The 24333-nt window shown below is 49.1% G+C and overlaps 2 protein-coding genes across 14 annotated transcripts; one reads left to right on the top strand and one right to left on the bottom strand.

The window, feature by feature from the left end:
* The first annotated feature begins 242 nt into the window (after positions 1–242).
* Positions 243–24284, top strand: VPS26B (VPS26 retromer complex component B). 12 transcript variants are annotated; one of them, XM_075172984.1, is made up of 15 exons: positions 243–715; positions 4165–4321; positions 5151–5315; positions 6095–6270; positions 6935–7077; positions 11586–11621; positions 18545–18714; positions 19523–19632; positions 19894–19970; positions 20250–20387; positions 20792–20927; positions 21030–21127; positions 21373–21525; positions 22466–22568; positions 23365–24284. In XM_075172984.1, exons 1-15 carry the CDS (start codon positions 493–495, stop codon positions 23415–23417), a joined length of 1938 nt encoding a protein of 645 aa, XP_075029085.1. In that variant the 5' UTR covers positions 243–492; the 3' UTR covers positions 23418–24284. The 12 variants fall into 12 exon arrangements, with proteins under 12 accessions (XP_075029085.1, XP_075029086.1, XP_075029088.1 ...); XM_075172985.1 differs by lacking the exons at positions 21373–21525; positions 22466–22568; positions 23365–24284 and adding an exon at positions 21220–21276 and having other exon boundaries at positions 248–715; XM_075172986.1 differs by lacking the exons at positions 243–715; positions 4165–4321; positions 5151–5315; ... (1 more) ...; positions 6935–7077; positions 11586–11621 and adding exons at positions 16773–16973; positions 18038–18138.
* Positions 11376–15980, bottom strand: THYN1 (thymocyte nuclear protein 1). 2 transcript variants are annotated; one of them, XM_075172998.1, is made up of 7 exons: positions 15892–15980; positions 14656–14885; positions 14094–14162; positions 13291–13383; positions 12514–12609; positions 11722–11872; positions 11376–11608 (listed from the first exon to the last, which is right to left on the bottom strand). In XM_075172998.1, the coding sequence occupies exons 1-7, from the start codon at positions 15932–15934 to the stop codon at positions 11562–11564; spliced, it is 729 nt and encodes a 242-aa protein (XP_075029099.1). In that variant the 5' UTR covers positions 15935–15980; the 3' UTR covers positions 11376–11561. The 2 variants fall into 2 exon arrangements, with proteins under 2 accessions (XP_075029099.1, XP_075029098.1); XM_075172997.1 differs by having other exon boundaries at positions 11376–11872.
* Positions 24285–24333: the final 49 nt, after the last annotated feature.

The following is a 24333-nucleotide window of genomic DNA, read 5'->3' as shown; positions in this document are numbered from 1 at the left end:
CGGAAGCGGCGGGGCCGCCGCCCTTAGCGCGTCTGCGCGGGGCGCCGACCGGAACGAGGGGCGGGCGGCCCCGGCTCCGGCAGGGCGGCGCATGCGCGTTGCTCGGCCCGGCCCGGGACGGCGGCAGCGCTCGCGCGGCGAGGCGGGGACAGCGCTCGCGCGTGGGGGGGGGGCTGCGGGGCCGCGCGCGCCCGCCCGCCCCGGGCTCCCTCCAGCGGCAGCCGGGGAGGCGCCGGGCCGCAGGGCCCCCCGCCGCCGCCGCCCCCTCCCCGGCCCCGGCTTCCCTGCCGCATTGCGGGCCCCCCTCCGCCCCGGCGCTAAGTGCCCGCCGCGGGGCCGCTGTCACCGCCGTGCCGCCCACCGCCCGGCCTCTCCGCGGGGGCCGGGACCCATCCAGCGCCGCCGCCCGTCCCCTCAGCGCCCTGTCCGCGGGGCCGGGAGCCGCCGGCCGAGCTCTCCCGGCGCGGCCGCACCGCCCCCCCGCCCGGTGCCATGAGCTTCTTCGGGTTCGGGCAGAGCGCGGAGCTGGAGCTGGTGCTGAGCGACGCGGAGAGCCGGCGGCGGGTGGAGCACAAGACGGAGGAAGGCAAGAAGGAGAAATACTTCCTCTTCTACGACGGGGAGACCGTCTCCGGGCGGGTGGTCCTCACCCTCAAGCACCTCAACAAGCGGCTGGAGCACCAGGGCATCAAAGTGGAGTTCATCGGGCAGATCGGTGAGGGGGGCGCGGGCCTGCTGCGGCCCCGGGGGCGGGCTGCCGGCTGCCTGGCATCCCTGCCCGGCTGCCTGCCCTCTCGGTCGCGTTGCGCGGAGGCTGGCGCGTTCCTCTCGCCTTCGTAGCGTTGCTGGTTTGCAGAGCCAGTTGCAGAGCCGGGAACACCGCTGATCCTCGCTGGCGTGAAGTAGGTTACGCCCGCTCCCGAGCGCGGAGAATTCCCACGGCCGCCTGAAATTATTCCACCCCTCTGTTTGAGCTGGGCAACCCGGCCTGTTCTCTGGGCTCCAGCCCCAGCGGAAGGGAGGGAACTCCGGTCCCTTTCCAGGTCATTGTTCTCTCGTCCTATTTTCTCGCTGCTGCTCAGTCACCCATTTCGGCTCTCGGAGGTAGGGTGAAATTCGGTTTGCGTCCTGCAGATGCAGGTCTGAGCCTGGACATCCTAGCAACGCCAGCTGTCGGGCGGTATTCTCCCAGCTGTCTTTATTCGCAGCTCTGCGAGCTGTCTGTTTGCATTTCTTGAGCGCCCATGGATTCGGTTAGGCCTGGGTTTGCAGGAAGCAATGGCTCTGCCGAGGACGGTGAATCGGGTGGGTTTTGCCTGTACGTCTCAAATCACCAACTGCACCCTTCCCAGCCCCTACCCCACAACACATCTTACCCAGGTAGATCAGCTTTCTTGAGGCCTATGGGCTCAGCTCGGCCAATTCCATCCTTGACTCTCTTATTCTTTGAGTGGGTGACCACGCATCCCTGCACGGTTGGTTGGGTGACTTCAAGTTGCTCAAAACTTGTGGTTATCTGTGCGTGAAACCAATTTTGATTTAATATTTCCTGCTTTCTTAGAGGAAAGGTAACTGCCACGCCCACTCTTCGATCAGAGGGGAGATGTCCGAGTGTCATGGACATTCCTGAGACCCACAAGCCAAAATAAGTTCAAGGTGTTCCCAGTGATGCGACTGTGCTCGGCGTGTGCGATGCCTCACATCTGTGGCCCTGCGTACTCAGCTTTAACCCTCAAAATCACCGCACGAGCCGTGGGCCTGCAACCTTTGCATTGCAAATCATGCGGTTTAGGAAAGTGAACTAGAGGTTTTCGCAACCAGCCCCAATACTGCTGTTTAATATTTCTGCTGGCCTTGCTTGTGCGTAACACTGCTTTTTTGGAAAGAAAGGAGAGGACAGGCAGAGAGAGCCTGTAAATGATGGCATGTAAGTGAGCCCGTTCATCGGGAGCTAGCTTATGACCTCCTCCTATTTGATTATGATCGTCAGTGGAAATTAAGCATGAACTTCGCTTCCTGCTCCACTCTGTCTCCTTTCTGCTGCCTTGCCTGCTTCTGATTCCCCATTTTGGAAGACTTTTGAGCCATGCATATTTAGAATAACTGCTTTGAATTCACATTATTGCCCAAGCAGGGTGTGTTAGGAGCTGCTGTGGCTGCACATTAGTCTTTTCTCTTTGCCCATCACGCCACTTTAATAAAGCACTGAAGTGTGTACTGCTGATGGCACTTCCTTAATGCTTTCGATCTCAAAACAGCCATCCTTACATTCTGACTTCCCGCTGCCATGAGATCAGTAGCTATATGACCTACCTAATTTAACAGGTAGGGAGACTGAGACGTAAAGGTGTGCTGTGTCAAAGGGAAGATGGCTGTTCCGGACCGGGTACCAGAGTCCAGACTCTGAACCCTGTGTCCTGCGCGGTCTCCTGTGAGCACAGAACCCATTTAAGATTTCGTTTCACCTGTGGCTACTGTGTCCTGAGCATGCCATCAAAGTATTGGCAGGTTATTTTTTAAATCTGGAAACCTTATAGCTCTGAAAACCTGAAATTACAGCTTATACCTGTTTGACAAGCTAATGTCTTCTAAAGTGTGGGAAGCATCAATCCTTCCTCCTCTTAAGGCTGCCAAGTACCAATCTGTGCCCTTCTGAGGTAGCAGAGAACTTAGTACACTGATATTTACCTCCCCTTTCTTTAAATTCGATTGTTGCCTTCTGTATCATGTGGGAAGATGATATATTCCTCTTTTTATGTGGCACGTGGCTTCTCTCTGTCACACCAACAAGCCCTTTCCTCTCAATGGACACAAATTCAATGCAGAGAGAGTTGGTTTATTTATGTCACCTGCCTATCCAGCCTAAAGGGCTTGATGGCGCTCGCTGTTCTGCCTAGGTGAGGGGTGTTCTAGTGCCAATATTTCCATTATAGAGATAAGGTGAGCAAAGGGGTGTAAGAAACGGGCATTACTTAAAAGCTGAAATCTCATTGTGCATCTCAAGGAGCAGAGAACTGAGTCTCGCTGCTCTTCCAGAACTCTACTAATACCTCTCAGAAGCTTCCTCTGCACAGTTTAGTGCTGACAGTGAACTTGCGTGTATATGACTGTCCGATGACTTAGGTTTTTGTTTCCTCATCTAACTGTATCAGATTGGCTATGGCTTTACCTTTTGGAAGGACTGTGTGGGTGTCTTGTAGTCACACAGCTCACGTGCAGCGTTGGGAAGGGCAGATTTCATTGGTGGTTATGTGTAATACAGAGCTGTTAATGCAAATTGCAGAGTTTTAAGTTTCTGTTGCTTTGACTTAAGGGAGAAAAATTTGTGGAAGTGTAGAGAGCATTGCTTTCATTAAATGAGGAAACCTGTAGTCGTTTCCTGCTGACGCAAGAAGGTTGTGGGGAAAACTGAAGCAATGTGACTATGTTGGTTACTTGACCTGGTTTGGACAGTGCTTCCGAAGGTGAACGCTCTTCCCTCGTCGGTGTTCACATGGCCATTAGTGTGTTGTCCAGGGGCTGGTGGAACAGTTGACTCAACTGCCTCCCCACACACTTTGTAGTCATGCGCTGAATACTAGCTTTGTGCAGAATCGGTGAGGATCTTCACTGTTACTTACTCCCTGGTGCGAATCAAGACCACTCAAACTCTGTGTTGGCAAAGGATATGTTGGAAGCTTCCTAGCCCTTCGTTTTTGCTCTGTCACTGTTTGCTGTTCCCGAGAAGCAGTAGTGTTTTTTCCTCTCTTTACAGTGGCAATGCCTTTGGCCTGGACTATTGTGTAGAAAATTATTGGAAGGGATTGCGTGAGCTGCTGGCTTCTCTTCTCAAACAGTCTGAACGTAATTAATATTGATAAAAAGTGACCCATGTCACTCTAGGACAAGCCGAGTTCCTGATTCATTGTAGTAGGTGAGGCTGTGCAGACCTCTTCCTTCTTATTTCGGGGAGGAGAGTTCTGGCCTGCATCTGGCTCCGATGGAGAGCAGTGAACAAGTGCAGTACGTTGCAGCCACAGCCTGCCCTTGTAGGTTCTCTGAATAGTGGTGAAGGAAGTAGTGATCGGGATAGGAGTTGCTTGCAGCTGTGAAATCTCCTGGCTTTCCTCATTGTGTCATGTGGGATTAAGCATCACTGCTTAACCTGGACTTATGTCTTACTAGAACTCTACTATGACCGAGGAAACCACCATGAGTTCGTGTCTCTGGTGAAAGACCTGGCCCGTCCTGGTGAATTCACTCAGTCGCAGACATTTGACTTCGAATTCACACACGTGGAAAAACCTTACGAGTCCTACACGGGGCAGAATGTGAAGTTACGGTGAGTCTCCTCCCTTTGCTGACCCCAGTTCTTGGTTCTGTGCAGTGTGCAAGTACTGATATTTACCGTGATGATACTGGTGTGCAGTGTCCCTTCCCAGATATCCTTGCAAGCTTATAATGTAACTCCGAATGAATTCTGGTGGGCTGAGTTGTAAAAGGCTAACTTTTGTAAGCATGCATCAGGGTTTATGGAACTTATTTTGCCCCATTTAAGTGCCAAGAGAAATCAGCCCCTTCTCCATCAACCAAATACTTTCTAATTTATTTGGTAATTCAAAAAGCAAAAGAAATTGTTTTAGTGTCCAGTGGGGACATTTTTCCTGTCTTGTAATCAGTCTTGTCAACTTTAATTGTGCTCTATATGGAAACAGATGCCTAGCTTGTATCTTGTTCATTTGTTGCAAACTGTATTTCACATCTAGGCACTCCAGTTGACTTAAAATCCAGTCACTGGCTTCAAAGGGGGGTTGGAAAATTCTGAAATCTGCAGAAAGAGGTGTGTCTGTGGAGACCGGTGTGATCTAATCTCTTGCAAAAGGGCAGTGGTTTTAACATGTGCAAGCTGTTACTCAGATCCCCAAAATGGTGCTTAGGTAACTCAGGCTCACAAATGCATGAAAGCTTAGAGAAGTCTTAGAAGAGTCTGCTTTTCCATTTGAAAGTTCCCTTCTGTCTTTTCCAACATGGGGTATTGGCTGCTCCAGAAGCCAGGGTACCAGTAAGACTACTTGGATAGCCCAGTGCGATCCATTCAGCCCCATGTCCCTCCCTGCTTCATCTCTGTTGCTACCTGTACAACCCTAATAGGAGGGTGACTCTCCTTGCAGGTATTTCCTCCGAGCAACTGTCAGCCGCAGACTGAACGATGTGGTGAAGGAGATGGACATAGTTGTGCACACTCTGAGCACCTACCCGGAGCTCAACTCCTCTATTAAGATGGAGGTGGGGATTGAGGATTGCCTGCACATTGAGTTCGAGTATAACAAGTCCAAGTAAGTGTCTCAAGAGCAGCCAGTGGCTGTGGGGAACCATCTCCCACAGCGGACAGCTCGGTTTGGAAGCCCGAGGCATGTGTCTTGCATGTGATCCTCAAAGGGATTCTTTGTTCATGCGCTCCAGCGAGGCTGGCAGACTGTTCAGATCCTGGTTGAGGATCTTTGGGTTCCTCTCCTTGCCCACAGATATGCTCTCTGGACCAAGGAGTGGGAAGCAATGGCTGTGGCTTACTGAGCTTGGAGCACAGCGTGAGGCTGTTGCAGTAACTTCGCATTCCCTGTATCTTCGGCAAGATCAGTATTTCCCAGTGTCTTCAAAGTATAATGTCTGCTCTTTACCAGACAAAACAGCTGAAGTGGGACCTTAATTCAGGCATAGAAGTTGGAAACAAGTCTTTTAAACTATTTTTAATGCATCTTTCCCAGCTGATGCTAGCAAATTTCCCTGCAGTGTAACATTTGGGTTAGTTTTACTTGAGCTAAAAAATTGGTTTGGGAGGCTTTGCTGTCACAGGGGTTTCTTGCAGATATTCAGCCTGAAATTCTGTTTTTAATTTATCTGATCATGCTAAATGTTCTTGTTGATTTCCAAAAGACTGGAGGATGAAAGATGAAGTGCTGTTTACAGCAGCCTAGTGGAGGTGGTTGATATGCCATGTGAAATTTACAGCTGGGGCTGCGGATAAGGGCCTGACAAGCAAGTTTTCGCTCTTCAGTCTGGGTCCTGGTCTGCTGCGCAGTGTTTGATTGTGGTGCTTTCTTCCTTCATGTGCTAGGTATCATTTAAAAGATGTGATTGTCGGAAAGATCTACTTCCTGCTGGTGCGAATCAAGATCAAACACATGGAGATAGATATCATCAAGAGAGAAACAACAGGGACTGGACCCAACGTGTATCATGAGAATGACACAATAGCTAAATATGAGATCATGGATGGGGCACCTGTGAGAGGTGAGAAGGCAGATGAACCCTTCAGAATTCCTCTTCTGAAGTCTTTTGGGGTGGGAATCTTCAGCTGCATCTGTGTGCTCAGTAGTAGTATGCGTCCTGTTTCACTGGTGGACTCACGGCAGTGTACATGGGTGATTAAATATGATCCCTTTCCTTCTCTAGTATGATGAGGGGGAATTGAGGCATAATGAGTTGTAATGACTTAAGTCTTCTGATGAAGCAGTGGCAGAACCAGGAATAGATGTAAATTCACTGTTGGCACGGCCCACTGGCTGGCATTGCTGCAACTTGGAGCAGAAAGATGGTGTTCTAGCTCTGTGCCAATCTCCTGTGCCACTTGTTTTCCAGTTCCATTGCCCAGCAGAGTCACCTGCCAGAGAAAAAGTCACCTTACTCATTTTTTCCTGCAGTGCTGTCTTGATGCAGGTCACAAATGAGTCCTGTGCTGTTAAAGTGGAGATGGAATAGCTGTCAGCAAGGGCAGGATCTGGCTATGGACCATGCATGCTGATTTTTGAAGGGAGTTGAGGTCTTTTAGCTCATCTTACTCCACTTGTGGAAATAGTCACAAAGTTTGTGGCCTAGTGAGATTTTGTTTTGCTGGTGCTCTCCTAGTTCATATCTGTGCGTTCTGTCTGTGCTGACGGTTCTGTGCACTTTGCAGGGGAGTCCATTCCCATCAGACTCTTTCTGGCTGGCTATGAGCTGACTCCAACAATGAGGGACATCAATAAGAAGTTCTCGGTGCGTTATTACCTCAATCTGGTGCTGATCGATGAGGAAGAGAGACGCTACTTTAAACAGCAGGTGAGAAACAGAGCTGTTAGTTCTTCTTGGACCTGTAGACTGGGATACTATGTTATAAGGACCTTCTGGGAATTTGGGATTCCCATGGGGGAGAATCATATTCTTTACTGAATATCTGTAAGGACCAGACAAATTAGAGAGTGCAAAGAGGGTCTAAAAGGAATGGGCCACGCAGGTCAGATCTGCGTGGTGGTAGGGATGCATGTAGAAGGTGCCCACCTGGGACTTCTTTTCCTCTCTGTTGCCCTGTGGTGGAGCTTCTGTGCTTCACCTTATCAATTCCAATGTGGTAGCCAACGGCAATAGGACAGAGCTGCCCTAGACATCCAGTGGGTTGCCTCTCTGTGCTCAGATCCTGGGGAGGAGCGCTCCACCCAAATTTTCAGGAAGGTTGCATTGCGAGGCTTCTGCTTGCCACTGCAAGTGGCCTCATGTGCATGACTGTGGGTGGAACATGCCTGCATGGGCTGAGTTCTCACTGGGCGCAAGCTGCTTGCCTGGCAGCTTGGTTCAGCCTTTGGGTCTGGGTGGGGCCAGAAGAAGGTCTCACAAGCCCTGACGAGCCGTGCTGGCTGTGTTACTACAGGAGGTGGTGCTTTGGCGGAAAGGAGACATAGTGAGGAAGAGCATGTCCCACCAAGCAGCCATCGCCTCCCAGCGGTTTGAGGGGACATCCTCACACACCGAGGCCAAGACCCCCAGCCAGCCTGCAGAGAACAACGGCCGGCAGTGAGAGGCCACGCAGAGGAAGGCTGCTGTGGAGCCCGTGGGGACAGCAGCAAGGAGGAAGAAAAAACACTTCAGAGACTTCATGAAAATAAATATCCGTTTTTGACTTAATTCCTTTCTTCAAAGGACTCGTAGGGTGGGAAGGGGATGGGAGGGCAAGGCAAGCTGGAGCACTGGCGGTGCAGGGTTGAAGGTACCTCAGTGCTTCCCAATCAACTACATTCCTCTGGGGTCGGCTGCTTTGAGGCACGTGTCCGGAGGCTGCGGAGCTGCCTGATCTCCTCTTTGCCCCGAGACCCTTTCAGTGTGGCAGCGGGGAGGGAGAGAGCAAGTGAAGGCCAAATCTGCCGCTTCTTCCCAGCGGTGTGGAGGTTGCTTTGGGGCTGTGTAGGATGGATATTTTTCTTGCCTTTCTGAAATCTTCACGAGGGAAAAATGACACAGTGATTAGCTGGAAGGTACAGGAGGGAGTCAGAGACTGAGGTGCGGCTTACTTGAAATCGCTTAGTGTTATCGCCTCGCTGCCTCCCCTTCCTCTTCATGCTGGCGTTGGATTCCTTGTCACAGAGAGTTATATAATGTAGTTGAGTCAGCCCTGGGACTGCCACGCAGCCGCGTGGAGCACGGGCAGCAGGCGTGCTGTCGTGTCCTTGCTGTGGAGCTCCCGACTGCCGTGTTGCATCAAGGGGGAGCTGTGGCTGGTAGGAGGGAGCGAGGCGTGCGAAGGTAGTAGGAGGTGGCAGAGTGGTGAAGGTCCCAGTGCTGCTGGGTGGGCAAGAATTGGGGGCAGGAAGGCTCCTGGCCGACAGCAGTGCCTTCCTAGTCTTGTCCCGGCAGCTGCCTGAGTGCCCCTGAGATTCAGTCTCTCTGGTTGCTGCACTCATACGGGTCCCAGTTGCTGCTGCAGAGCAGGGGCAGACCAGCCTTGAGAGGTCTAGAGAATAGTTTTGGAACGTGAGAAATAAATGGGGGCTCTCTTGGGAGCAGGCTTACGCTGCACACGCTGCCCTGCTCGTGTCTGTGTCCTTGTGACAGAGCAGGCTTTGTAGTAGGGACAGACGGCAGTATAAAAACACATGCATATTGTTTTGTTTGCTCCCTTGTGCCTGCGGGATGAGGATTAGTAAGGACAGAAAGTGGATGCAATTGTTTTAAGAAGCTCACGGCCCGTGTGCGCTGCTAGATGAAGCCAGGCAGCAACTGGAAGGATGGTGGAGCTCTCTGATTCCGGAGACACATTCCTGAGGCCTGAGCTGAAATCACCAGTGAGGTCTGAGGGTATGCCATGAACTGAGAATCTGAATGCGGGTTTTGTCTTTTCTAAAATAAGCTTCTTTTAGTCTTCAGCTAAGTAGAATCATGAGAACGTTCCCAGAAGGGAATCACTCCTCTTTTAAAAATTAGATGTGGCTTTGTAGAAGTTTGATTGACTGAGTCTGGAGAATACCCATCCTGTTTAGATGCCCTTCAAGGAAGCAGGTGGTTGGACCTCCTACCAGATGGAGAGACAAGCCTGCACTAAATGCTGGGATATGAGCTCCATCAAGTGGGATTTGGCTGGATTTCCCTGTAAGTTTGTGGCTCGCTAGGGTTTTGTCCAGCTTCCTTTTGACTCTGGAATGCATCTCCTCTGCCTCTGTCCTACAGCTGAATGTAGAACAGTTGTCTTGCAGCTGGGAAATGGAAGTATCTTCTGCTTTGTTTAGTGGAACAGTGCTGGTGGAGGGAATGGGGCCTGGGTGGGAAGGGGAGCTTTTTATGTAATAAGACAGCTACTGTACTTCAGTGATAAATGTGTGTTTCTGCTTGCCAAAGTACGTTATCTTTTACTCACCACGTGTAAGGTTGTGGTTTTTAGTAGAGCTGGACAGTCTCGCTCTGTTGTAAAGGACACTAATGATCTCATCTATGCTGAATGCTCGTGTCACACCATGTTTCTGCTCTGTAATAGTGAAGACGTGGCTTGCTTTTCTTTACATGAGAAGTCTGTGCCATGGGCTGGAGCCGTGTCTTCCTAAGACTGAAGCAAAAGCTTACTTTAGACAACTACCTTGCTATGCCAGGGCAAGGGGTGGTAACCTGCTGCAGGTCTTGCATGGCAAAGGAATCTGGATGTTACTTTTGACACTCACTCTACTCCCCTCTCTGTGTAGGGGGAACCACCTGTGCTGTGGCAATACACAATCTTGTAGAGACAAGTGAAGCTCCCACTGGGAGCCTCTGGGGATAGCAGACTATCTTTCCATGGCTAAACTGAGCACAGCAGCACCCTAACCGCCCTCTAGCTCTCCCTCAACTCCCATCCCACCTAGAATTTTTTTCCTTGCCTATTCCTCTTGATTGTAGGCCATGTGGTATTAAAGAAACCCCATGGATGAAGATGTCTCTGCATTCCAGGAGTGTTTTGTTTACTGGCTGAACACCATCAGTACTGGATGTTAGACAATTATCTGACAAGACAATGCACTGTAAGGAGATTTCTATTAAACTTCTGTTCATCACTTCTGGTGGGGTTATTTGGAAAAGGTGCACGAGCCTATACATTGGGTTGGTTTGGTTTGGGTTTTTTTTCCCTACTTTGTGGCCCTCTCCCATGTGTCCTTACTTGTGGAACCAGAATTTAGAAATGATCCCCATTTTTACTTAATCTGAATGGACCATTCAACCTGTTACCCACTAGGCCCTCTGTTTGTCTGGGGTGGAGCAGATGTGCTGAGCATTGTTAGGGAGAAGTTGAAGCATAAGGTCACTCCAGGACAAGGTACTTTAGAAAAGCGTTTCATTTGCATGGTAAGGGGCAGACACAACTCGAGCAGTCGTGTCCCCCTGAGCTGGTTCTGTTCAGTACTTGGGTCATTCCCTCTCTCCCAGGCAGAGTCAGGCAGAGGGGAGTGTGCAAGTACTAAACTAAGCAGTGCAACCTGTAATTAAGCCTCTGCTGTGTTTACATGTTTCTTAATTCATTGTCTTTTCAATGGCTGTATTTTAAAACTTGGGTTTTTTGTCTCCAATTAAAAAGAGCCAGCCCTGGCTGTCAAATGCTGTGCATGAGTTTGTCTGATATGGTTTATGTTGCCTGGCCCGGGTCTGGTTTTGTTTGGGGTTTTTGTTATGATATTAAGACACTTTTCTTTAGTGCCATACTGTGCAGCCCTCCTAACAAGCTCAAGGAGTTTGTCCTTCGTTATATTTATAAATTCTTGGTCTGTCTTTAAGCTGTCACTGCTCAGAAGCTGTGCTGGTGGAGGACCCATGTAGCTTAAAAATTAGCAAGCTAACTTTTTCTTCTACTTCCCTGATGTCAGTACTAAAATAACATGGGAAGTTTTGTACCTGCAGGAAGTTAACTGTGATCTGCTTTGCAGCAATGAGCTGGATGTGTATATACATCTAAATTTTCTTGTTCTAGACAGAAGCTTAGTGATACCTTTCTGCAGAAAAATGTTCCTCTGCAGTGCATGGAACTGCACTGGATCCTGTAGTAAACTTCCTCACAGAAGATGCATTTGTTTCGTCCTTCAAGACATAAATTGCAGATTTTTCCACTATTAAAAATTGAGCAGCTGCAATTGATTCTAAAAGGCTTTATTTAAAAATAAGCAAAAATAACAGTGTGTCAGAATAAGGGACATGTAGCTGCGAATCATGTGCGGGCATGTTCTTGTTGCTGCGATTGAGCAAGTAAACTTGAGAATTACGCTGGTTTAGGAGGAGGCATCAGCGGGCTGGGTAGAAGCTGTGCTGCTGTCAGTTTCTTAATGTGGCTTTTCCTCTTCCAGGCTCAAGACAAAATCAAATTCCTCTGCATTGAAAAGGTAAGGAAGAAAAAGCCATCAGTGGAACTTCCAAGTTCTGTGAGTGAGGGCTGCCTCTCAGAGGGAATGGCACCAAGAGTCCAGAGAAGAAGATTCTTACCTTGTGTCAGTGGTTGGATGGAAAGACGTTGTCTTGTGAAGAGCATCATGTTCTTTAGGGGGCCTCCATCTGCTTTATGTGCCAGGTGGTGAGCCTTGATTTCAGAAAGGGGGATGAAACGTTTTGTCATCCGCACAAACTGGACATCCACCTGGGAAGTGATGGGCAGCAAAGGTGCATGGTTGGAGAAGGATATAGCCTCCAGAGGTCACATAAGATCTTTGGGGGGATAAAGATTTTAAACTGAAGCAAATGACTGATGCATATACTATCTCATAATGGCATGGAAGCTTTTCCTTGCTCAAGGCTAAAATAACTTTCAGATACTTCTGGCACGTGATCTGTTTACATGAATCTTGGCACTGTGCACTAGCAATGTACACTCATGTCACAGACAATACAAAATTAAGATGCAGGATGTAGCCAGCCTGTGAACAGTTACTTCCCTATAATTTAGTGTGCCTCAAAACTACAGCTTTGTTTGCTGTAGACTGAGAGCGGTACTTAAAGATACTGTTTCTCTTTCCTAATCCAGAATTCTGCCATGCACGGAGGTCAGCTCTGCATCCAAGTAAGATTTGAAAATTTAGGGAGATACATTTTGGCAGCCTTCTGGAAGAGATCGGGGAAAAGGTAGAGAAAACAATCAGGATTGCATTTTCTCTTGAGAGAGAAAAAGGTAACTAAGCCAGGACAGAAGCTTAAGATATGCAATATGATGATAAGAGGCTTCTAACTTCACTCAGCTTGCACACAGAGCTTGAAACAGCTGTATTTAGCTTACTACATTACCATGGACCATTTGGGGTTCTCTTTTCTGCTGGAGGAATCATAATGAGGATCCTTCTGATCAAACTGTGTGTGATCAGGGTATGCCTCCTTTACGATCTGAAGTAGAAGGGGAAAAGAATGTGAGACAAGTTCCCATCAGTTAAAAACTATTGTCAGCAAAGGGTGTAAGATGCCCTTGAGAAAGCTATGACTAGACATAAGGAATAATCCTGGTGCAAAAATCAGCCTTGCTTTCCCTGAACTCCATTCTAATGGTGGGATGTGTTTCCTTCCTTTACATTTCTTGGGTCGAAGCACCGCAGAACAGTATGGCTGTCAATGAAGCATCATCACCTCTTCGGAGAGCAATGTGGAAGGAGCACACACAACAGAGGAAAACTGGGTAGATGACGATAGACTTTGTGACGAGTTCTCTTAAAGAAAAAGCTTTTCTGTGCCCTAGGTTTTACACTACTGCCTTGCAGGCTCAGCTGACTAGAATTTAGTGAATCAGGTTTTAATCAGAGTGGAGCAACACTTGACTTAGCTGGAAGCACTCTCAAATGTCAGCAGGATAACATCAGTATGGTTCCATTTCTCTGTGGAAAGATGCCCGAGTCAGCCCTGCTGCGATATATACCGTTGAGCCTAGATGCACTACGCTCATTCGCTGCTCTGATTAGATGACTTTTGCACTCTTTTGGTGCCCAGACAGAAGTAGGGCTAACGAGCTGTTTGATAACTTACCGATTATTACTTCTCCCCCCACAAAACACAGAATGAGAAAGAGGCACTCACCTTGACAATGCCAACAATGCCAGGCTCTTTACAGTTACTGTGGTAGAAGAACGCCTGCTGCCCAAGTTTCATGGCTCTCAGGAAATTCCTTGCCTGTCAGGTATAAACGAGAGACTTTCAGCTCTTTGTATCAAGCTCTCAGGGTTTCATTACAAGCAGCTAGGAACAAGAACTAACAAGAGAGGTATATGTGCTTCACAGCTCCTCAGATAAGGTTTCCTACAGTTGTCGTACAGATGCTTTGTGCTGCAATGAAATGAAGTAAAAACAAGGCTAAAGAGCAAGATCCTGTTGGTTAGAAAGTATATGGGAATTCAACAGATTAGCCACACTCGTTCAGAGATAGCAGGAGACTTAAGTTAGCTGTCAGCAAACAAGCAGCAGAGCAGATCATATATGAGGGGGAAGCATATATAGTAGGGGGATCATATATAGTAGGGGAAGCACACGTGGATTTCCTTTGCAGAGAGGCCTGGAACAGAAAGCTGTACACTGACAAGGCATAGTATTTGGGTAAGTACAGACTTGCTAAAAGGTGTCAAGGGAAGTAAAGGCTGGTCTAAGCTAAAGACCAAGCTAAAGAAAAACTGGATGATTTGACAGAATATTACCCACCCTGAATCCACCTTTGACCTAGAGGCAATTAAGCAGGAGTTTTGACTCCTGACAAAATGCACCTGTAAAAAAAGGCAGAGTGCCTCAAAAGAAAATCCTCCAGGAAAAGGGAACAAGTTACCTGTGGGGAAAGCCACCTTTTTTCTAGTGCTGTTTCAATGACTCCATCTTTGACATCTGCTCCTTACCTGGTAGTTTCTTACTCCATCCCAAAAGGTTGTCTGATTGGGCTGAGCTTTCAAGTCATCAATGCTGAACTGCCAAATGGAATGAAAATACAGGTTAAGTTCAGGAGGTAGTTTGATCTTTATTGTGTCATTGTCTACATTGTGCCTAAAAATTTGTTCCTAGTAGCTCCTTCAATTATAGTACAAACTTCACACAAAATTTTTTGGTTCCCACAGGGGCTAAAGAAAAGCCTTCATAAAGGAGGAACACTGCCGCAGTGCAAAGGCAGAGTCTGAAATAGATGCTGGCCCTGGTACCAACAGCTAAGCATCCTGAAGACCTGATTTCCTCTTTTATTACACGTATCAAACCCCAAGGCTGTCACTCTGGAAGAGAACAACATTATGTCTTTCTATTTCCAGGAAGACAAATGGTTTTTGAGAAGTAAAGACACAATAGTGTTAATATTGCAAACAATCTGAATTGTCTGATCCTGTAAATCAGCGTTCAGGCACTAATGCTCTGGATGGTAGTGAAACTGCTTCTATACTTTGCTGAGTAAGGATGGGTGTCGGTGCTTACTTTCACATCCACTCCTTTCTCGAGCCTGCTCTCTGGTTCCGATTTCAGAAGCCAGTGACAATACGTTATTTTGCTTTCCTCCCCACCGGAGTCGGATTCTTTTGTCTTCTTCCAGTTCTTCCATCCTGACTTGGAACTCCCAGCTGGAGGTTTTGTGGACTTCTCTTCTTCCTCCTTATCCGGAGTCTCCTCCTCAGTTTTGGCAATTTTAGCATCAGGCTCTTTTTTATCTTAAAAGAAACAATAAAAAAAACCCAGCAGCTAAGACACATTTTGTTTCCGATAAAGACTGGTGCAGAAACATTTTTAGTCGTCCAAGCTGGTTTCACATACTGGTATTTGACTGCAGCAGAGGTTTGGTGCACCCCAGATGCTATGGGTAAGGTAGTAGCGTTATGCACCAGTGTTTCTGAGTATTTTTAGTTTGCATCTGAAATAAGGAGATTTTTTTTGTGTGTGGTGTGCACAAATGTAGTTTAATAGTCATAGTTAATCATAAAAAAACCACAGGATAGACCATGTTGCTCACATGAAGTGTAGTTGAATTTTTTTAATTAATTGCTGAGAAATCAGCTGCAGGCAACAAAGTTGATTTAGGTGAGTTTGGTGAATAACAGGAAAATTCAGCAGCAAAGCAAGTTATTTCAGTTGCTGCAGTAGTTGGAAACCTTAGATTAAGACTCTACTATGCTACCTCTTCAGAGGGGGTCAATATCCCTGTTTGTCCAGGACCCAGATAGCAAAAAACAGTTAATAAGAAGTGATTGAAGGGTAAGAAGGTGGTTATTTGCTGGATTCAATTAAGTAGATGAGTGGCATGGATAAGGCTGTGTAATTTTTTCATCTCATACCTTAAACACCATATAATGTTGCCTCAAGTGCAAGGTTTTTGCTTTTTGGTTTTTTTGCAGGTGGTACCACATCAGCTTCCTGCCACTACACTGGGTATACTTTGACTGACCATCTCTAACGCATAGGACCTGAAAGCTCTTCATAAATGGGCATGAGTTACATTTCTTAACGACCTTGTGCTGAGAATACATCATTGTCCCTATCGTACACCTAGGAGACTTGTCTCGGTCACACATGGATGCTCAGCCCATTTTTACAGAGGAAATGCTGTCTGTAAGACATGTGGCTTTGAAAGACAGACACTTAAGATGACTGTCTGTACTTTCACTATAGCTTGGAACCTCAAGTGAGAGATGCAGAATTAGTTAGGATGTCAGCACAGACCTGCTACTGCTCCTTTGTCTCTCTTTCTGCTCGGCCAAGGCATCTCTGGTCTCGTTGAATTATCTTCTCTTCACTGAGAAGCACCTGCTGAATGAGAGAAGAAGGAAGAATTACTGCTTATTCAGGCAAGCTGAAAAAAGTAGAGATATCTGAGACAGAGAACAGTAAAAACTGTATAGTAAGTGGAAAGTAAATAAATTTCCTTCCTTGAGCTCAGCCATTTCCTCTATCAGTGCAAATGCTGGCACTGGTTGAGGACCACACCCTTGGCGAGTTGGAGGCAGGCAGGCCCTCCACAGCAGTGTTCTGATGGACATAAGCAGAAGGGCTGCTTTTCTCCACACTGGCGCAGCTGTTGGAGAAAAGTCCCGAAGGTGCTTGGCCTAAGTGTGGCCCCCCTCTGCCGTGCAAGAGGAGCTGTGCTTTTGGAAATGGGAGAACAGCTTGCGTCCAGAGCTCACTCCAGCCTCGCACCAGGGCTGTCTGGCCCAGCTTGTTGCTCACGGAGATTAGACATGCAAAGTCCCTTCGGGAAAGGGAGAAGCTGGCTGGTCCAACCCTTTGCCCCCTTCTGCCAGCAGCCCGTTAGAAGTTATCTGGCTCTGAGCTGGCCTCAGGCTGCCAGTGCGGGTGGCATCAACTTTTCCACCTTCTATGCCAAGCTTCTCCCCTCCCTCCCACCCGCCCCAAGCTCCCCCTCACCGGCTCCGGCCGCAGCAGCCCCCTCGCCTCGGACTGGGGAGAAGGATGCTCTCGCCTTGCCCAAGCCCCGGCGCAGGAGGAGGAAACACGCCGCCCCCCGCCCGACTGCAGTCGGAAGTGGGTGACCGTTATGCAAAAAACAAGGCATGGCCTGTAGGCTGGCCTCCTTCCCCGCAGCCACCGCGCGGGCGGGAGGCGCCGAGGACAGGACTACAGCTCCCAGCCTGCCCCGCCGACCGGCAGCCGCGGTGCTGCCCGCGGACGACGGCTGCCGGCCGGCCCCGCCATGGCTTGGCGAGGAGCCCCCAGCGTCGCGGCCCGGCTGCTGCTCCTGCGGCGCCCGGCGGCGGGGCGGCGGGGGATCGCCTCCTGCATTGACCGTAAGGCTCCGCGGCGGCCAGGCGAGCGGGGCGGGGGAGCCCCGGACCCGTGGGACGAGTCGGGGCCCAGCCGGCTGCAGGGATCCCCCCCGCGATGGCTGCCTGAGGGAGGGAGGCGGTCGCGGGTGAAGCCGGAAAGCAGGTCGGTGACCTGGGGCCTCCTCTCCCGGCTCCTGCACCATCTGGGCGCGGGGCGACGCGGGCCCCGAGTCCCGGCGGCCAGCAGTCGAGTGGGACAGTGCCCACCTGCAACGAAGAGCTCCTTCCCCGCACCGTTGCTCGATCTTCACGGTTTTTCAAGCTTGACGGTGAATCACTATCTTAGAAAGACTCGGTAAAACACTGCGAAAGGTTCACTGGGGAGGCAGGCTAGGCTGTCTGCATCCATTTGTGAGTCCGGGTTATCCTGTGATCGAAGTCATCTTCTGATGGCTGAGATGGTCTCTGGTTACCAGGATAACAGCTGTGTCTGAGCCGGACTCCTCCTACAGGATTCCCGAACACTTCCCAGATGAATTGCTTCGATGTTTAAATGTAACCAGGTTGAGGATTGAAACAGCAGCATCCCTATGAATTTTAGGAGAGGAACTAACAAAACAATGTTGGATCTGTGTGCAAATGAAGCAGGAGTTTTCAAATGCAGGGTGTAACTAAAACTTTAGACGCTGTTTCCAAAGGGCTGCTTTATTCATTGCTTGCTTCCTAGTGTCACTTCTTTGAAGTCCCAGGACTGTGTCCTTGCATTTCTACAGCACAGACCTAGTGAGCTGGAGCAATGGCTGCCGTGGACTGTGCTGCCCCTGTCCCGGTCTTGCAACGTAGACAGAGATAGCTGGGACCTCGGGTTTGTTTTGTCCTAAGAAAGCCCCCTCCCAAAGCCCACTGCCCTCTATCAGCACAGTTCATGATGGCCCCGAGGAACAGAGAAATGGTCTCTGCAGCAAAGACCCTGAACTGTTTGTGTGAGTTAAGGGACACTTTAAAATTGTTTGGGGTATAGAAGAGGTGGTAGTGCTTGCTCTCCCGCAACAGACACCTATTCTGATCGCTTACTGCTTTCCTAGCATCCACCGGCTTGACTGAGGAGCAGAAGGAATTCCAAAAAGTTGCCCTTGATTTTGCTACCAGAGAGATGGCTCCTCACATGGCTGAGTGGGATGAAAAGGTATGACAGCCTCAGAAGGGTTGTACTCCTCGGTTTTGCCTCCCTTAGGATGTTGTGATCCGTGGGTCTCATCGGAGGGGTTCCCGCAATAGCTCCTCGGTGCTGTAATGCCATCTGTAGAGATTTTCTTTGAAGCTGCTGCTGTAGCTGGGGTGGGAAGCCATCAGAAATACCTTGAAGCTTTCCTAGCCAGGCTATTCAGTCATCTGAAACCTGAATTTACTCCTGAAGATGGTATGTATCTGTCCAGATAGCTGCCTCTTCTTTAACCCACCCACTTAACTTAAATTCTGCAGACATTTAGGACTGGACTTGGTAGCCCAGGGGTACCAGAAAGAAGAGATTGAATATTGAGATTGGATTGGTCATGAATATTCACTTGCGATGTCTCTGCCTGTCCCAATAGGAAATATTCCCTGTGGAAACAATGCGGAAGGCAGCCCAGCTAGGATTTGGTGGGATCTATGTGAAACCAGATGTCGGCGGCTCTGGATTGTCACGACTTGATACCTCCATAATCTTTGAAGCTTTATCAACAGGATGTACCAGCACCACTGCTTATATGAGCATCCACAAGTGAGTGTGTCTGTGGAGCAGTGGATGGTGTTAGCCTGGCTGAAAACCACGTTTTTTCTGTGGGTTCTAAACCACATGGAGACAGCTCTCTGGGTGCTGCTTATTATTTAAAGTTGGGACCCCAAGTAGACACGTCCCTGTGAGGCTCTCTTGACAGCAGTAAACAAATAGGCTACAAAAATTGAGATGCCACCAAGAAGTAATTTTAGCTTTGTGGCATCCAAGATGGGATTAAGTTCTGGATTTTGTTCCCTTCCACTTAAGCTGTCTATAGATAGTAACCTGCCTGGAAAAAGCCTTTGTGCTTTGGTTGTACTGTAACAGAGCCCAGAGGCACCAGCTGATACCGGGGCCCTATCCTCTTGTACAGACATGTTCAGTAACAAACTCACTTTGCACGGAAAGATGGAGTGATGATGCCTCCTTCCTCCAGCTACAGTTTTCCAAAAAGACAATAGGGCTTAGCACGGAGGGCAACACCGAGGCTGTTAAATAGGAACCCGCTGTTCTACAAGGCAGCGAGTCTGTGGTGAATGGAAGGCAATTTCCTTCCTCCCGGCCTCTGTGGCATGTAATTTTGTTCCCTTTCAGTGTGCATGGGGGCAGGTGGAAGGAGGGCTGCCTCCAGGACTGCTTCAGATTACCTGCCGCAGCGGTGGAACAATACGCTTTAACAAGCCTTGGTGCCTTTGACTGAACTCCTTGGAGCTTTGTTCTTCTGTTCAGCCAGGGATGTTCTGGTATGACCTGCCTTCCTCCCAGGGTTGTGTTCACGTACTCTAATGCTGCTCCTTCTCTCCTGCTCCAGCATGTGTGTTTGGATGATTGACACCTTTGGCAATGAGGAACAGAGGCGCAGGTTCTGCCCATCGCTCTGTAGCATGGAAAAATTTGCTTCTTACTGCCTGACTGAGCCAGGTGAGCATTCTCAACCAAGAAATCTTCTCCCTCCCCTCAGTCCTAACATGGTTTAACTGGACATGAACCTTGCGCAGAGCTGGAGGTGAAAAGTTTCTTTTCACGTTCATTTGGGCAATCACCGGGAAGTTGGGAAGGGACAGATGATGGTTGCTGAGATGCTCATGGTACAAGCCCGAGCGTCGTTGGGTATGATCCCCGGGAGAGTTTGCAGGCTCTGGACCTGCTGCTTCACTGGCTGCTTCCCTACCTCTCGAACAGGAAGTGGAAGTGATGCAGCTTCCCTGCTGACCTCAGCTCAGAGGAAAGGGGACACCTACGTCCTGAATGGCTCCAAGGTACCTCTTTGCTCCTCCTAAAGCTGCTGGGTGGCACTGCATGCACGAGGGGGCCTGGGTCTTACCGTCCTTTCCATTTCCTACTGTCTCCTCATCTCTGTGTGTTCTCCCAAGGTAGGACGTGCTCTACAGAGCATTCACCAAAGCGTAGTACAGTTGGGTCCCTAAATACCTCCTGGCCGTGGGGTCTTTGCCCCTCCATCTTTCTACCCCAGCTGCTGCTGCAGGCTCAGGGTTAACATACGAAAGCCACCCATTTCTTCTTGTGTCCTTTGGCAGGCCTTCATCAGTGGGGGAGGTGACACTGACGTATACGTGGTCATGTGTCGCACGGGAGGCCCAGGCCCCAAGGGCATCTCCTGCCTGGTGCTGGAGAAGGGGACACCAGGGCTCAGCTTTGGCAAGAAAGAGAAGAAGGTAAGAGGCTTGGTTTTTACTTCCTGTGTGCTTGAGGGAAGTGCAGGACAGAGGTGAGCTCGTCTGTGCAAAGCATTAGGGCTCTCTTCTTGGATGGGACCGGAGTCCCAGCCTGGCGTGGTTTTTCCAAGCCAAGTCCAGCTTTGGTGAAGTTTGCTCAATACCCATCCCTTTGGCGAGTGAAGGATTTTAATCAGGAACATCAAGGTTCCTGTGCCTCTCCTCAAATGCATGCATTCCAGTTCCAACTCAGCACGCTGAGGCCAAACCACATAGACCACAGGCGCTCTGCAGCAGCTTGGCAATGAGACCGAGGGGTTGAGAGCAGGGTGAGCAGTTCTCTGCTGGGAGCTGGAGGTGTGCTGCTCCTCAGGCAGTCTGGAAGGTGCTCTGTTTTTTCCCAGGTGGGCTGGAATTCCCAGCCAACGCGGGCTGTGATCTTTGAGGACTGCGTTGTTCCTGTTGGCAACCGTCTGGGAGCTGAAGGGCAGGGCTTCAGCATTGCCATGAAGGGGCTGAATGGAGGCAGGATAAACATTGGTGAGAAAGACAGACGACAACCAGAGGAGGAGGGCAGGATCATCTTGTCGCCCATCTGCATTAGCTTCATATTCACGCTGTGTCCTTGGCTTCTCCCACCAGCTTCTTGTTCGTTAGGAGCTGCTCATGCCTCAGTTCTTCTGGCTCAGGAACATCTCACTGTCCGCAAACAGTTTGGAGAACCCCTAGCAAACAATCAGGTAACCGCTCCGTCAGATCTGCACTCCCAGAGCTGTGCTCTTTCTGATCCTGGCTGAACAAGCAGCCAGAGGTCCCATCATTCACTTCACAGGGTCTTCCCTGGAGAAGTCAGGACCATGCTTTTCCTGAGTAAGAAAGTGTGTCAGGCCTGAGACCTGCCTGAAGGTAGTGGGGATGTGGTTCAGGACCCAGGCCCCTCCAAAGATGCTGACCTAATTTTTCCTCTCATGCTGTCTGCTGGCAGTACCTGCAGTTCAGGCTGGCAGAGATGGCAACGCGCCTGGTGGCAGCACGGCTCATGGTTCGCAATGCAGCGCGGGCACTGCAGGAGGGACGGGAGGACGCGGCTGTGCTGTGCTCCATGGCCAAGCTCTTTGCTACTGATGAATGCTTTGCGGTAGGTTACTTAAACCTTGGTTGGCATCATAACCGCAAGCTTGGAGACCCCTCTTCGTGCCCAGGATGTCAGAAAGAAGTTTGACGCTGTAGGGACCCAGACCCAAGCATGTTCATTGAGCCAGAAGCCTCATTTCAGGACCAGGATGTTTTACGGGACAGAATTCTGCACCCTGTGGAGGCTGCAGTATTAGCCTCTCCACAGTTCAGGCCTCCTGGCCTCTAGTGCTTTCTACACTACTTTCTAGGGGACCAAGCAGGGAGACAGGACAGGGAGTAGAGCATTTTTATTTTCAAAGGCTAATATGCATGTTGCAGGCTGATCGTTCCTAGGTAGCAAGCGGTCTTTCCTAGACCACTGAAAAATAAAATGTTATCACAAAATGTCTCTGAAGAGAGAAAGCAAGAAGGGAGGAAAAGAAAGGAGAAGGAAATCTGCACCTTGACACTTCCTAGATCAGTGTCATTTAGAAGTGACCGTATTTTCTCAGCACTCTGCATTTTTGCTATTTATTATGTTTTATATCCCAAATTGACAGATAATGACGCACGGAGTCATGTTTCAAAGCCCTGAACAGATTCCTCGCCTGACTGACCGCTAGATGGTGATCTGGCGTTTTGCTTTTCGCATCAGTAGCACCATGGAAATGCAGCAAAAATTGCCTTAGTTAAGTAAAGCATTTCCTGAATATTTCTATGCTATCATGTTCACATAAATGCACCATTAATGTGAAACAGCACTTGGGTAACATGATAGCACTGAGAGCAGCACTGGTGGGGACTGAGAGTGCCTTGCCGTCACACCACACTTTGTTAAGAGATGAGATTAGGTGATTAGGAAAAAAAAATGAGCCCAGGTTCCTGGGTTCTTACCGAGCTTCTGTCACTGACTTGTCCTCAGCACCATGCAAGTCACTTCACCAGCGATGTTATCTTCTCAGATCTGTAACCAGGCTCTACAGATGCATGGAGGCTACGGCTACCTGAAGGATTATGCTGTGCAGCAGTTTGTGCGAGACATCAGAGTCCACCAGATCCTGGAAGGTAAGAGACACTCTTAGTACCAGTGACTTGGCAGTGAAGGCAGGAGAGAACAGACCCTCCAGAGGCCCCCACCTTCCCACAGGACCCTCTGACTCTTGGGTTTCAGAATCCCATTTTGCTCTGAGCATGAGGTGTCCCTGGATGTCGTGTGTGAATCCCCTGGCCAAGAGCTCTTGATGTATTGGAGCAGTTACTGTGTATTTTAAGAGTGTTACAGCAGAGAGGGATATCTAGTTGTCATGTTAGAGGTGCCTCTGTCCAGTTTCATCCCATTACTCCTACAGACGCTCCCCAACAATTCCTTTCCTGTGATTCCAGTCTATCTTCACTCTTTGACATTGTGTCTCTAACAGTGTCTGGCCTTTTCTAATCTCAATTCGGCTTCCTAATCATTTTGTTTTCCCTCCTTTGAAATCCCTTCATCTACAACCAGGGTACCTGAAAGGGACATACTCTTTCCAATACTGAGTGGGTCTACAGTCTTCCTTTCTGTGTGTTGTATATGTGTTAAACAGTAAAGTGGAGAACTCAGATGTTGGTATATATCCAGTTCTGCTTCATGCCTGGTGCCTGCATCCTCTCAATGCCCAAATAAAAAGAAGCACCACTCTGAAACCTTTCCCGAGCAATGTGCTGGCACTTGGCAGTTGTATACCTCCTAAATGCCACCTCAATTGGTGAGAAGAGCTTTTCTGTGCTGTAAACTGCAGCTCAGGGAAGAATTCTCTTTGCCTTCGTTGGGGGCAAGATTGGACCATCTCCTAACAGTCTCTTTTGCACCCTCAACCTGCTGCAGGTACCAATGAGGTGATGCGGATGATTGTGGCCAGGAATCTGCTACAGGGCTGAAGCCAGAAGCTCATCTCCAACCCTTAAATTACTTCATCTGTTACAGCTTGGTCTGTTTCCCTCCCCTGTTCACCAGCTCTCTCCCCGGGAGCAGAGAGGGGGATACCCCAGTGGAAACAGTCTTTCTGCCTTATATTGACTGGGAGCACAGCTGGACGCCACCCACATGCTGCCACAGCTGCACTCTGTGCCTGGCAGAGCTGCTGTTACTAGTCTAGTATTGTGCAGCCTCAAGATAGAAATCACAGTTGTGAGTATGAGCCTCTGTCTCCAAATCTTGACCATGGGCTGCTTGCCACCCATCCTTCTCAGAAACAGAAACACTAGACATGTTGGTCATCCCTGCTGAGTCAAGACTGAAACGGGAACTGCAGGCAGAGGTGCAGGCTGATCCCATAGGACTCTTCCTCTGTCAGTGAAATCTTTAGTTCAAGGCAACTAGTTGTTCTGCTTAAAAACCTGTCCTCCTGGGTGCTGCTTGCACCACTGAAAACAAGTTAGCCACAAATACTGCTGCTCTAACCACTTGCAGAATGCAATGGCTTTTTAACTGAGGAGCAGGATGCCTCTCATTTATCTAGAAGCACTCCTCTCTCTCTTTTCCCAGCACACCTTTTCTAATGTACCAAGTGCTCGTTGTTCTCCCTGTTCCTGCCACATACTGGTGCTCAAGAAGAATCTCAAAGAAGCCTTTGCAGTACAGAGGTACAAATCAAGAACTAAGGTCCTGCACAGAAACATTTAACTCTGTTGCCTCAAATCAGTACTGCCTGCTGCATACAACGTAGGGGGAGTAAAAACATTGATAAATTAAACTATTTTTTCCCCCTCAGATTTGTAATCAATAAAGCAATGATGGCAACTTTACTGGGAAGTTGTGATCATTTTCTTCTGTGGTATTTAACCACAGGTAACA

Source organism: Calonectris borealis, chromosome 24 (assembly GCF_964195595.1).
Source record: "Calonectris borealis chromosome 24, bCalBor7.hap1.2, whole genome shotgun sequence".
NCBI lineage: Eukaryota > Metazoa > Chordata > Aves > Procellariiformes > Procellariidae > Calonectris > Calonectris borealis.
The sequence above is the reverse complement of the archived record's forward strand: the minus strand, read 5'-3'. Positions and strand labels throughout refer to the sequence as shown.

What these genes read in the sequence shown, in the direction of transcription:
- VPS26B (XM_075172984.1), top strand. Translation starts at nt 493, where the DNA reads ATGAGCTTCTTCGGGTTCGGGCAGAGCGCGGAGCTGGAGCTGGTGCTG. An exon ending in GGAGTTCATCGGGCAGATCG is followed by an intron (nt 716 to 4,164) that starts GTGAGGGGGGCG and finishes ATGTCTTACTAG; the next exon opens with AACTCTACTATGACCGAGGA. An exon ending in AATTCCTCTGCATTGAAAAG is followed by an intron (nt 11,622 to 18,544) that starts GTAAGGAAGAAA and finishes CTGTCCCAATAG; the next exon opens with GAAATATTCCCTGTGGAAAC.
- THYN1 (XM_075172997.1), bottom strand. Translation starts at nt 15,934, where the DNA reads ATGCCTTGGCCGAGCAGAAAGAGAGACAAAGGAGCAGTAGCAG. An exon ending in AGACAAAGGAGCAGTAGCAG is followed by an intron (nt 14,886 to 15,891) that starts GTCTGTGCTGAC and finishes GTTTCTTTTAAG; the next exon opens with ATAAAAAAGAGCCTGATGCT. An exon ending in GCATTGTTGGCATTGTCAAG is followed by an intron (nt 12,610 to 13,290) that starts GTGAGTGCCTCT and finishes CTTCTACTTCAG; the next exon opens with ATCGTAAAGGAGGCATACCC.